This window comes from Euleptes europaea, chromosome 8, assembly GCF_029931775.1.
Source record: "Euleptes europaea isolate rEulEur1 chromosome 8, rEulEur1.hap1, whole genome shotgun sequence".
NCBI lineage: Eukaryota > Metazoa > Chordata > Lepidosauria > Squamata > Sphaerodactylidae > Euleptes > Euleptes europaea.
The window spans coordinates 416,681-428,783 of NC_079319.1; the positions used below are offsets into that span (position 1 = coordinate 416,681).

At 52.0% G+C, this 12,103-nt stretch overlaps 1 protein-coding gene across 1 annotated transcript in view; it reads right to left on the reverse strand.

Moving 5' to 3' along the window:
- Positions 1 to 10,625, reverse strand: part of LOC130481793 (epiplakin-like) — a 33,502-nt gene extending 22,877 nt beyond the window's left edge. The window contains exons 1-2 of the mRNA XM_056854574.1: positions 3,144 to 10,625; positions 24 to 3,050 (exon numbers count right to left, since the gene is read on the reverse strand). Of these exons, the coding sequence (XP_056710552.1) occupies positions 24 to 3,050; positions 3,144 to 10,625 (10,509 nt within the window). The remainder of the gene's footprint in view (positions 1 to 23; positions 3,051 to 3,143) is intronic.
- Between the last annotated feature and the right edge of the window lie 1,478 nt (positions 10,626 to 12,103).

Genomic DNA, 12,103 nt, shown 5'->3' on the forward strand with positions numbered 1-12,103 from the left:
AATTCACCAATATGCAGAACCACCGTGTGATTCCGTAAGTGGTCTTCCCAGGACGACGGAGAGTCTAAGTGGGAAGTTGCTTCTTTCATTTTCTCCTCCTCTGTTCTGTTGACGATACCGGTGATCACGGTTTCCATCTGGTCAATGGTGAGAATGCCAGTTTTGTACAGGTGCAGCAGCTCCTTCCTCTTCTTCTCAGGGATGTACTTGGAATGGAGCAGATCCCACACGGAGACCTTCTGACCACGGAAATCACCAACGGAGATTTCAACCATCCGGGCCTTCAAGGCCTTTTCCGTTTCCCCCTGTTCTGGTGCCTCCTCCTCCTCCTCCTCCTTCTGTTCTGCAAAAGATGCTGTGGGTGTACTAGGTGAATCTGGAGCCCTTGGATCCGACGTCGGTCTGGTTGTGGTCTCAGCAACGAGTGGAGCAAGGGTTTCTGTGAGCTTCTCCAGGGTTAGCCTGCCATTTCTGTAGTTGCTCACAAGTTCTTCTCTTTCATCCTCTGGGATGTACTGGGAGAAAAGGGCATCCCACAGTGATAGCTGTTGGTCTTGCAACTCACCAGGGGCCCCTCGGAGGTGGTGAGACCGCAAGGAGGTTTCCCAGTTTTCTGGTTGTGAGGGCGAAGCACCACGGGCTTCCTCGTACGCCGCCATCTCTTGGGCTGGGCTTCTCACTTTGATGTCAAGTTTCCTATTTGTGGCTTCTTTTTTCATGACGAGGGTGGTGAGGACACTTATCAGCCGGTCCATCGGTAGCAGCCCTCTCCTGTACAACTCCAGCAATTCTGTCCTCTTTTCTTCAGTGATGTAACTAGAGAAGAGTAGATCCCACACAAAAACTTGCTGACCTTGGTGCTCTCCTGCAGGCATGTTGATGACTGTGGTCTTCAAGGTCTTCTCCCAGGTTTCCTCCAGGCTGGGATGGGTAGCGTCATGTTTGAGTGATTCTCTTTTAGCTGGACGGGGAGGTTGTTTGTGGGACTCGCTATGTCTGGTGTTCCCTTCCTCGGTCTCGGTGACGATAGTGGTAAGGATTTGGATGATGCCCTGGAGAGTAATCGAGCCAGCTTTGTATTGCCTTAGTAGTTCCTGTCTCTTGTGTGGAGGGATGTATCTGGAGAAGAGGAGGTCCCAGGCGGAGACCTCCTGGCCCTGGAAAATCCCCACGTCAACTCTGGTCTTGGCAGACTGCAAAGACGTCCGTGTGTTATCACTTAAGGCATAGAATAAGGAGCCCTTTTCCATCAAGTGAAGCATCAGCAAACCGGTATCCGGATCGGGGAGGCATCTGAGCCGGAGCTGCATGTACGTGAGGTTTTCATTAGTGTTGGGATCGAAGAAGCCCTTGGTGTCGTCCGTAGGATCTGAGAGGATCTGGTTCAGTTCCTCGTCAAAGAGGCCCCGCTTGTACGCCGCCTCCACAGGGAGGCGGTGACTGTGCACAGGGTCGATGATGCCCCCTGTGGCAATCTGGGCCTCCAGCAGGCGGATGCCATGGTCTTTGACAATGAGGCCTTTGTTCATGGCCTGGAAAAGAGAGATTTTATTCCCTGTGTAGGGGTCGTTGTACCCGGTCACGGCCCTCTCTGCAGAGAGAAGCTTCTCCTGAAGCTCGGTACCCACCAGGCCAGCAGAGACGGCATCATCGACAGAGAGTTTCTCGTTCTTCAGCGGGTCAACAATGAAGCCAGTAGCAGCCTGTGCCTCCAGCAACACCAGGGCAGTGCCTGGCCTCAGAATGCCCTTCCACATGGCCTCGTAGATGGTCATCTTCTGCATCTTGGAAGGATCTGTCTTGGATGGCACAAGCACTCCAGCAATGCAGCTGGAGCCCTCCAGGTACCTCTTCACCGAATCCATTTCTGTGATCTCCTCCACGGTCTTGGCTCCCCGCGTGAAATCAGCCAGTGTGTCTTGGTCAATGATTTGGGAGCTGAAGAGTTCTGAGGCGGACACTTGTCTCCTGAGGCCAGGGAACTTCAATGTGTTGCTCTTCTCTTCTGTTTCTTCAATCAGGATGATGAGCATCCGGATAAGTTCCTCAGCACTGATAGCACCCGATCGATACATCTCCAGGAGCTCTTGCCGTTTGTCTGCAGTCACATATTTGGAGAAGAGAAGCTCCCAGGCAGAACGCTCACGGCCTTGGAGCTCACCTACAGGCACGTTGACCATCATAATCCGTAATGCCTGTTCCAGCTCTTCACCCTGCATAGCAGGGGGAGTTCCATCTGCCCGGGACAGAGTTGTCTCGCTGGCCAGACCTCTCTCTGCGTGGATGTGGCTTCCCTCTCTCCCTGCGAGAATGGGGGCGAGCGTGGCTATCATTTCTTGAATGCTCAAGATTCCTGACCGGTACTTTGTCAACAGCTCCCCTCTTAGACTGTCAGAAATGTATTGAGAGAAGAGGAGATCCCACAAGGAGGCTTCCTGCCCTTGGAATTCACCGACATGCAGAACCACCGTGTGATTCCGTAAGGGGTCTTCCCAGGACGATGGGGTGTCTGAGTGGGAAGCTGCTTCTTTCATTTTCTCCTCCTCTGTTCTGTTGACGATGCCGGTGACCACGGTTTCCATCTGGTCAATGTTGAGAATGCCAGTTTTGTACAGGTGCAGCAGCTCCTTCCTCTTCTCCTCAGGAATGTACTTGGAATGGAGCAGATCCCACACGGAGACCTTCTGACCACGGAAATCACCGACGGAGATTTCAACCATCCGGGCCTTCAAGGCCTTTTCTGTTTCCCCCTCTTCTGGTGCCTCCTCCTCCTCCTCCTGTTCCACAAAAGATGCCGCGGGTGGACTAGGTGAATCTGGAGCTCTTGGATCCGATGTCGGTGTGGTTGTGGTCTCAGCAACGAGTGAAGCAAGGGTTTCTGTGAGCTTCTCCAGGGTTAGCCTGCCATTTCTATAGCTGCTCACAAGTTCTTCTCTTTCATCCTGTGGGACGTACTTGGAGAAAAGGGCATCCCATACCGAGAGGTATTGGTCTGGAAGACCTTTTAGTTGTATAATCATCATAGAAGTCTGCAAGCTGTTTTTCCAGGGCTCATTGGTCTGTAAATTATTGTCATCTTCTTTCGGTGATGTTTTTTCCTCTACATTCAGGCCTGAAATGTGTTTTATATAATTGCCCTGTACCTCAGTCTCTTCTATGATGGATTTAAGTAAGGTTGTTATTTCCTCTAGAGTTATTTTTTCAGCTTTATACTCTTCTAAAAGCTGTTGCCTTTTGTATTGAGAAATGTATGTAGAGAGGAGGAGGTCCCAGAGAGAAATATCCTGGTCTTGGAATTGCCCTAAACTGACTCTTATTGTTGTAGATTTCAAAGTCTTCCTGATGTTCTCCTCTGAATGAAAGGCACCAAATCCCTTGTCTTTTATTGGAAGCATTAGCAATCCTGTGTCTGGGTCACTCGCGCATCTTTTAAGCAGCTGCATGTATGTAAGGTTCTCATGTGTGTTGGGATCAAAGAATCCCTTGGTGTCATCTGTAGGATCAGAGAGAACCTGGTTCATCTGCTCATCAAAGTAGCCCCGTTTATAAGCCACCTCGACAGGTATACGGTGACTGTTGACTGGATCAATGATCCCTCCTGTTGCAATCTGGGCCTCCAGCAATCGGATTCCATGTTCTTTGATTATAAGATCTTTTTTCATTGCCTGGAAAAGTGAAATTCTTTTCCCTGTGTATGGGTCACTGTATCCAGTCACAGCTTTCTCTGCAGCAAGAAGCTTGCTATGTATTTCTGTACCCACTAATCCAGTAGAGATGGCATCATCGACAGAGAGTTTCTCGTTCTTCAGTGGGTCAACGATGAAGCCAGTAGCTGCCTGTGCCTCCAGCAGCACCAAGGCAGTGCCTGGCCTCAGAATGCCCCTCCACATGGCCTCGTAGATGGTCATCTTCCGCGTCTTGGAAGGGTCTGACTTGGATGGCACAAGCACTCCAGCAACGCAACTGGAGCCTTCCAGGTATCTCCTGACTGAATCCATGTTTGCCACTTCTTGGACCGTCTGTCTTCCCTCCTCAAGCTTCTCTATTGTGTCCTGACTTATTATGTCAGCTTTGAATAATTCTGAAGCTGTAACTTGTTGCCGTAGACCTTGGAACCATATGTCCCTTCTGTTTCGTTCTTTTTCTTCTATGATGTTCAGGATTTCATTCATGATGTGATGAAGAATAGCTGAGGATCCCTGCTTGTATTTTTTTATCAACTCTTTTCTCTTTTCTTCATCAAAATAATCTGAATAAAGAAGTTCCCATACAGAGAGAGTCTGCCCTGCATATTTCCCAAGCTTTATATTAACTTTGGTGGATGCCAGAATATTTTTTGTTGTGTGATCTACATAGAAATATTCACTTTTGTCGAGCAGCTGTAGGAGGTACATCCCTGTGTTTTTGTCTTTGATGCATCTCTGGAGGAGCTGAGCATATGTAATCCTTTCATGTGTGTTGGGATCCACAAATCCTTTGATGCCGTATTCTGGATCAGAAAGAAGGAGGAAGGTGTCTTCATCCAAACAGCCTCGTTTGTAAGCGACCTCCACAGGGATGCGGTGGCCATAGTCAGGGTCAATGGTGCCACCAGTGGCCAGCTGGGCTTCCAGCAGTCTGAGAGCATGGTCTCTCTCAACTATATTCTTCTTCATAGCCTGGAAGAGTGAAAGTTTCTTCCCTGTGGCAGGGTCAGTGTATCCGGTAACGGCTTTCTCTGCAACAATAAGCTTCTCGTGAATCTCATCACCCACAATTCTAGCAGAGACAGCTTGGTCAACAGAGAATGCTTTCTTCTTCAGTGGGTCAGTGATGGAACCAGTGGCTGCCTGTGCCTCTAGTAACATGAGGCCGTTTTCTGGGGAGAGAAGCCCTGTCTTCACAGCTTCATAGATAGTCATTTTCTTTTTTGATGCCACAGAGACCCCGGCTATGCAGCCTGTTCCTTCCAGGTATCGTTTCACAGAATCCTTCTGGACAAGCTGGTCGAGAGCATGCGCCCCTTGCTGGAGTCCATCTAGTGTTTTCTTGTCAATGATCTCGGAGTTGAACAGCTCTGCAGCCGACACTTCCCCTCTGAGGCCCTTAACCCTGAGCTTCTGGGTTCTCTCTTCTGTTTCCTCAATGATAGTGGTGACGATGCTGACAAGACGTTCTAATGTCAGGGTTTCACACTTGTACTGTCTCACCAGGTCTTTCCTCCTCTGTTCTTGAATGTACGGGGAGCAGAGGAGGTCCCAGATGGAGACTCCCTGGCCTTTGTACCTCCCTACATGCATCTGGATCAACTGTGTCTGCAGAAATTGTTTTGTGGTATCATCGATATAGAAGTACCTTTCCCCCCTTCTAACTATTTGCAGCATATACAGCCCAGTCTCTGGATCTTGGATGCATCGTTCTAGTAGCTGGAGGTAAGTGAGGTTCTCGTGTGTGTTGGGGTCAAAGAACCCTTTGGTATCATCTGTGGGATCTGAAAGGATTTGGTTCATCTTTTCATCAAAGTAACCCCGTTTGTAAGCTACCTCTACAGGGATACGGTGACTGTGAACTGGGTCAATGATGCCCCCTGTGGCGATCTGGGCCTCCAGCAGGCGGATGCCGTGGCTTCTCACAATGAGCTCTTCGTTCATGGCCTCAAAAAGAGAGATCTGTTGGTCCGTGTAGGGGTGTGTGTAGCCAGTCACAGCTCTTTCTGCACTCAGCAGTTTCTCGTAAATTTCACTTCCAATCAGCCCCGATGCCATCCCTTCATCTACGGACAGTTTCTTGTTTTTCACCGGGTCAATGAGAAACCCCGTGGCAGCCTGTGCCTCTAGAATCACCAGGGCCATTCCTGGTCTGAGGAGACCCCGCCGCATGGCCTGGTAGATGCTCATCTTTTCATGACTTGGCTGTATAAGGACTCCAGCTATGAAGTTGCAGCCCTCCAGGAACTTTCTGACTGAGTCCATCTCAGTGACTTCCTGGACAGTTTTCTTTCCCTGGTGAAGCTCATCCAGAGTTTCCTTGTCTATGAGCTCCGCCTGGAAAAGGTCACTGGCCGACACCTGCTTGCGCAAACCCTTGAAGGTGAATCGCTTGCCCTGAGTTTCAGTCTCTCCAATCACCTTGGTGATGACTGTGATGATTTCTTGAAGGGCCTCAGCATTCTCCTCTTTGTAGATCACCAGCAGCTCTCTCCGCTTGTTGTTGGAGATGTACTCAGAGTTCAGGAGAGCCCAGAGAGAAACCACTTGCCCTTTAAACCGCCCAGTGCCAACGGAAACGGTTTCTGCTTTCAGCACCTCCATCATTTGCTTGTCCCCATAAAAAGCAGCATCTTCTGAGAGAGGAAGCAGAAATAGCCCTGTTTCTGGATCTTGGATGCATCTGTCCTTCAGTTGCTGATAAGTCAGGGTCTCCTGGGTGTTGGGGTCAAAAAAGACGCAGGAGTCATCAGTGGGCTGAGAAAGAGACTTGTGCATTTCTTCGTCATAGAAACCGTGCTTGTAGGCAAAGCGGAGAGGAAGGTGATGGTGGTGGATAGGATCAATGACCCCTCCCGTGGCCAGCTGAGCTTCCAGCAAGGGGATGCCAGCCGCAGCAGGGATCAGCTCTTTCCTGATGGCCTGGCACACGGAGATCGGCCTTCCTGAGTAAGGGTCTTTGTAGCCCATCAGTGCCCGCTCGGCCTGCAGCAGCTGCTCAGTGAGCTCTTTGCCCACCACGCCAGCCTTGGTGGCCTCCTCTACACCAAGCCTCCGGTTTGACCCCAGGTCCACGATGGATCCTGTTGCTGCCTGAGCTTCCAGAAGCCTTGCCCCCATGCCTGGCAGGAGGAGGTTTTCCTGCATGGCTTGGTATATGCCCATTTTCTCCTTGGAGGCTTGAATGAAAACCCCAGCAATGCTCCCAGTGCTCTGCAGATATCGCTTCACGCTCTCCATCTCGGCCACTTCTTCGGCCGTCTTCCTGCCCTGCACCAGCTCTGTGAATGTCTTTTCTGAAAGGATGCCATTATCCAGGAGCCAGACGGCAGGCACTGCCCCTCGCAAACCTTGGAAGGTGACCTGGGTTTGAGCCTTCATTTCCATTTCCTTAATGAATCCCAAAACAAGGCTGACCAACTGCTGGAGCGATATTGCCTCGGACCTAAACCCCTCCAAGAACTCTCTTCTCTCCTCTTCAGTGAAGTAGCCAGAGTTCAGGAGCTCCCAGAGAGTAAGGCCCTTTTCCTCCACCAGGGTCTCCCTGAAGAGACGTTCAATTTGCTCATCCGTGCAGACAAGAGATGCTGTTTGTGACAGAGGCAGTAAGCGGAAGCCTGTGCCTTCATCCTCCTGGCACCGGCCTATCAGCTGGCCATAGGTCACGTTCTCTTTGCTGTCAAGAGTGCTAAACGTTTTGACGTCATGGCCTGAGTGGGAAAGTAGGTTGCTCAGGTTCTCATCTAAGTAGCCTTTTTTCTGGGCAAATTCGACAGGGATGTAGTGGCCCCTGAGAGGATCGATTACTCCCCCGGTTGACAGCTGGGCATCTAACAGCCGCATGGCCTGTTGGTCAGGCACAAGGCCTTTCTTCATGGCTTGGAAGAGTGAGATCCTCTGGCCGGTGAAAGGGTCTTTGTAGCCAGTGACAGCTTCTTCTGCCCGCTGCAGCTTGTCGTAGAGCTCTGGACCAATGAGGCCACCCTTCACGGCATCCTCCAAACAGACCTTCTGACTGTTCACCGGATCCACGAGGAACCCCGTGGCTGCCTGTGCCTCCAGCAAGGGTAGCGCCACGCCTGGCAGCACAATGTTTCTCCTCATGGCTTCATAGAGGCCCACTTTCTCATTGGAGGGCTGCAGCACAATGCCCCCAATGCTGCCAGTGCCATAGAGGTATTTCCTGACCGAATCAAGGCGCAGCACCTCCTCTGGGCTCACGGCTCCCTCCAGCAATCTTTCAAAGAGGTCCCGGTCAAGGATGCCAGATTCCAGTAGGTGATAGGCGGTGACATGGCCCCTGATGGCTGGGAATTTTATGGGGGCCCACTTCTTCATCTCCTCCTCCAGCATGAGCTTTATTTGGTCTAGGGAGACCATGCGGAGGTGGTAGTGGTTGAATACTTCCCGTCTCTTACCCTCACTGAAGTACTCTGAGTTCAGCAGATCCCAAATTGACACCCTTTGCCCTTGGAAGCGCCCATATTTCACAGAGAGCCACGAGCTTCTAAAAGCCTCCTTGGTGGGGTTGTCAATGAATTGGCGCTTCTTGCTGTTCAACGGCAGGAGGCAGAGACCGGTGGAACTGTCCGTGATGCATTTCTCCTTCAGTTGCAGGTAGGTCAAGTTCTCGTGCGTGTTTGGATCGAAGAAGCCCTTGGTGTCATCACTGGGGTCCAAGAGGATCAGGTTCATCTTCTTGTCAAAGTAGCCCCGTTGGTAGGCAGCTTCCACAGGGAGGCGGTGGCTGTTGACGGGGTCAATGATGCCTCCAGTGGCAATCTGGGCCTCCAGAAGACGGATGGCATGCTCTTTGACAATGAGGTGCTTCATCATGGCCTGGAAGAGGGAGATCTTGTTGCCAGTATATGGGTCTGTGTAGCCAGTGACGGCTTTCTCAGCAGTCAGGAGCTTGTCATAAACCTCTGGGCCAATGAGATTTGCACGCAGGGCCTCATCCACGGAGTATTTCTTGTTGGCAGCAGGGTCAATGAGGTATCCTGTTGCAGCCTGAGCCTCAAGGAGGATGAGGGATGTTCCTGGCCGCAGAAAGCCCTTTCTCTTTGCTTGGTAGATGCTGATCCTCTCCTCCGAGTCAGGCAGGATTAAGCCGCCAATGCTACCGGTCCCTTCCAAGTATTTTTTAACCGTGTCCATGCCAACCACGTCTTTGGCCAACGTTTCCCCTTGGGTTAACTTCTCAAACAAATCTTGGTTGATGATTTTGGAACTCAGGAGCTGGGCAGGGGTCACCTTTTCCCTGAGGCCTTTGAATGTGACTTTAGAATTTGCAGCCACTTGCTGGATGGTGTCGCAGACGATTCCAGCCAGTTCCTGCGCGGAGAGGCCCCCGGAGCGGAGCTGCTGGATGAGGGACCGCCTCTGGTTTCCCGTGAAGTAGTCTGAGAAGAGGAGCTTCCAGAGTGACGCCTGCTTCCCCTTGAATTTGCCATAGGCCACTGACACATCTGTGTTCTTTAGTGCCAACTGTGTGCTGTGGTCAATGAAGGAATGTACCCCACTAGGGTCTCCAGAAAGAGGTAAGAGGTAGAGCCCCGTGTCTGGATCCGTGACACATCTCAATAGCAATTCTGCATAGGACAAGGTCTCTTTGGAGTTGGGCTCAAAGAACCCACAGATGCCATCAGTGGGACTGCAGAGGAGGGCATGCGTGTCTCTGTCTAAAAGGCCTCGTTGGCAGGCCACCTCCACAGGAAGCCGGTGATGCATGTGAGGGTCAACAATGCCACCAGTGGCCAGCTGGGCATCCAGCAGGAAAATGCCAGGATCTCTGGGAACAAGGCCCTTCTTAATGGCTTGGAACAAAGAGATGGTCTCCCTGGTGCAAGGGTCCTTGTATCCCATGACGGCTCTCTCTGCTGCAAATAATTTCTCATGAAGTTCTGGCCCAACGACTCCTGCCCGGACTGCAGCATCCGCAGTGAACCTCTCGTTCTTGACTGGGTCAATCAAGCAGCCTGTTGCAGCTTGAGCCTGCAGGAGGGTCACTGCTGTGCCTGGCGGGAGGAGGTGCTCCATTAAAGCCTGGTAAAGGCTCTTGCAGCTGTTGGTTTCCAGCACAGCCACGCCTGCGACGCTGCCTGTCCCCGAGAGGTACTGCTGAACAGAGTCCATCTCTGCAACGTCCTGCGCTGTGATCTCGCCGTTATGGAGGGCTTTGAAGAGAGCAGAATCGACAATGCCCGAATCCAGCAGCTCATGGCTGCACACACCCCCTCGCAGGCCAGGGAAAGATATTTTCAGTGGCAACAGAAGCAAGCCACTGGCTGGGTCTGCTATGCACCTCCTCATAAGTTCCACGTAGGTGACCATCTGGTTGCTGTTTGGGTCCCAGAAGCCCTTGGCTGCCTCGTTCCCAGAGTCACAGAGGAAGTCCTTCGTCTCCTCACCCAGGTAGCCGTGCTTGCATGCTTCTTGAAGAGAGACCCGCTGGCCCGTGCTGGGCTCAATGATGCCTCCGGTGGCTATCTGAGCATCTAGGAGGCCCAAGCCCTGTTGCTTTCCAATTAGCTCTTTTTGGATGGCTTGGTAGAGAGAGATCTTCTCCTCTGTGTAGGGGTCCACAAAGCCAGTCCTTGCCCGCTCAGCAGACAAGAGCCTCTCCTTCATCTCCAGTCCTACCAGCCCCATCCTCAGAGCCTCTGTCACAGAGACCAGCTGCTTTCTCCTCCAGTCAACGATGCCACCCGTAGCTGCCTGAGCCTCCAGCAGGGAGAGGGCAAGATCAGGCTGGAGGAAATGCTCTTGCACGGCTTGGTAGAGGCTCGTGGTCTGGGCAGAGGCCTCCACGTAGACTCCTGCAATGCTTCTGGTGTCTGTGCCTGCCTTTTCTGCTGCAGGGGTTCTAGGCGGGAGGCAGCCCCCTGGCAGGGCTGTGGAGAGATGCTGGCTCCCTGATGCTGACTCCCTTGACTCCATCCTGGCGTGTGTGAGGGGGACAGCTTTGGGTTCTGCTCACACAGGCAAAGGGATCTTCTGCTCCCTTCAGGAATGGCACACGGATGTCTGCAAAGAGAGCAAGGGAAGGAGATGGGGAGTCATGTGATTCTTCTTGGTGAATAGCAGGAAGAAGAATTCTGCATTGTTCATTTTTAATGTTTTATTTATGCCCTGCTTCTCTCCTTAAGGGGGACCCTAGGCAGTTTACAATATCACCCCTCCCCCACTTTATCCTCAAGACAACCCAGCGAGGTAGGTGAGGCTGAGGGTTAGTGGTGGGCCCACGGTCACCCAGAAAGCTTCCGTGGTGGAGAGGGGATGGGAACCTGGTTCTTTCAGTTTTGCTCTGGCACTCTAGGCAGGGTTCCACCATGGGTGATTTTGTGCCATCCCTCTGAACTGCAGGGCTGCCTTTGTTTCTAACAGCCCATTCCTGATAATTGGGCTGAAACCCTTTAAGAGGAGGCATGACCTCACCGCCAGTGTAAGTACATGTAATTGCGCGATTACACGTACTTACGCTGGCGGCGAGAACAGTCCCGCCAGTGGGTGAGCGCGCCCGCAGGGCCGCACCTTGCCCCTCCACCGGCGCAGCCTCTCCATGGCGCCGCCAACAGCGTAGAGAGGCCGCGCCGGTGCAGGGGGGCAGGCCAGGGGAGGAGCCGCCGGTTAGGTGGCCTCCTATCCCGGTCCGGCTGGTTACGTCGGCGGCGGGAATGGCATTGCTGCGCCTGCTTTTGAGCAGGTGCAGCCTCGCTGTTTTCAATGGGGCTTTTGTCCCCACTGAAATAAAAGGAGCCTTGAAAAGACTTTTTTTGTTCCTGTGGTGTGCGCGAATCAGCTTAGGAAGAGGCGCCGCCGCACCTCTTCCCCGTGGACTCCGCACGTCAACTTTTCAGGAATGGGCTGTAAGTCTCCAGGGAGGGTCGGCAGAGGAACCCTGCAGTTTTTCGGATGCCACAGGCTAAACACGGTGTAGAGAAGTGTCCTCGACCCAAGAATTCACCCTAGCATTCCAATAATTGTGTTGAATGATTCACTCCCTGTGTCAAAACCCATCTGCAAACTCAGAGCTGGCCAGGGCATGAACCATCCAGCTATAACCACAGAGTGCTTTAGGGCTTATGTCTGTTAACAGCTCTGGGTTACCATTTCATATCCTGCTAGAATATCACCCCTAAAGGGCAGCGACTGCTAGGAACCAGAAAGCGGGAGAGTAAACCCTTCCACAAAAAGCAGGAAGGGATGCATGACCCCAGGGACGGGATGGACTCTCCCAAAAGGAGATTACAACTGCGTTGGACACAGAGAAGAAGCTCTCTTATGAGAAAGGACAAGCCAAGCAGGGTTAAGACCTTTACCTGGGGATGGCCATCCTGTCCATGCAGCAAAGGACAACGGGGAGAACTCTCAACTGTGAGAACTGAGCTATTAATGACCTTTAAACTTCTGAAACT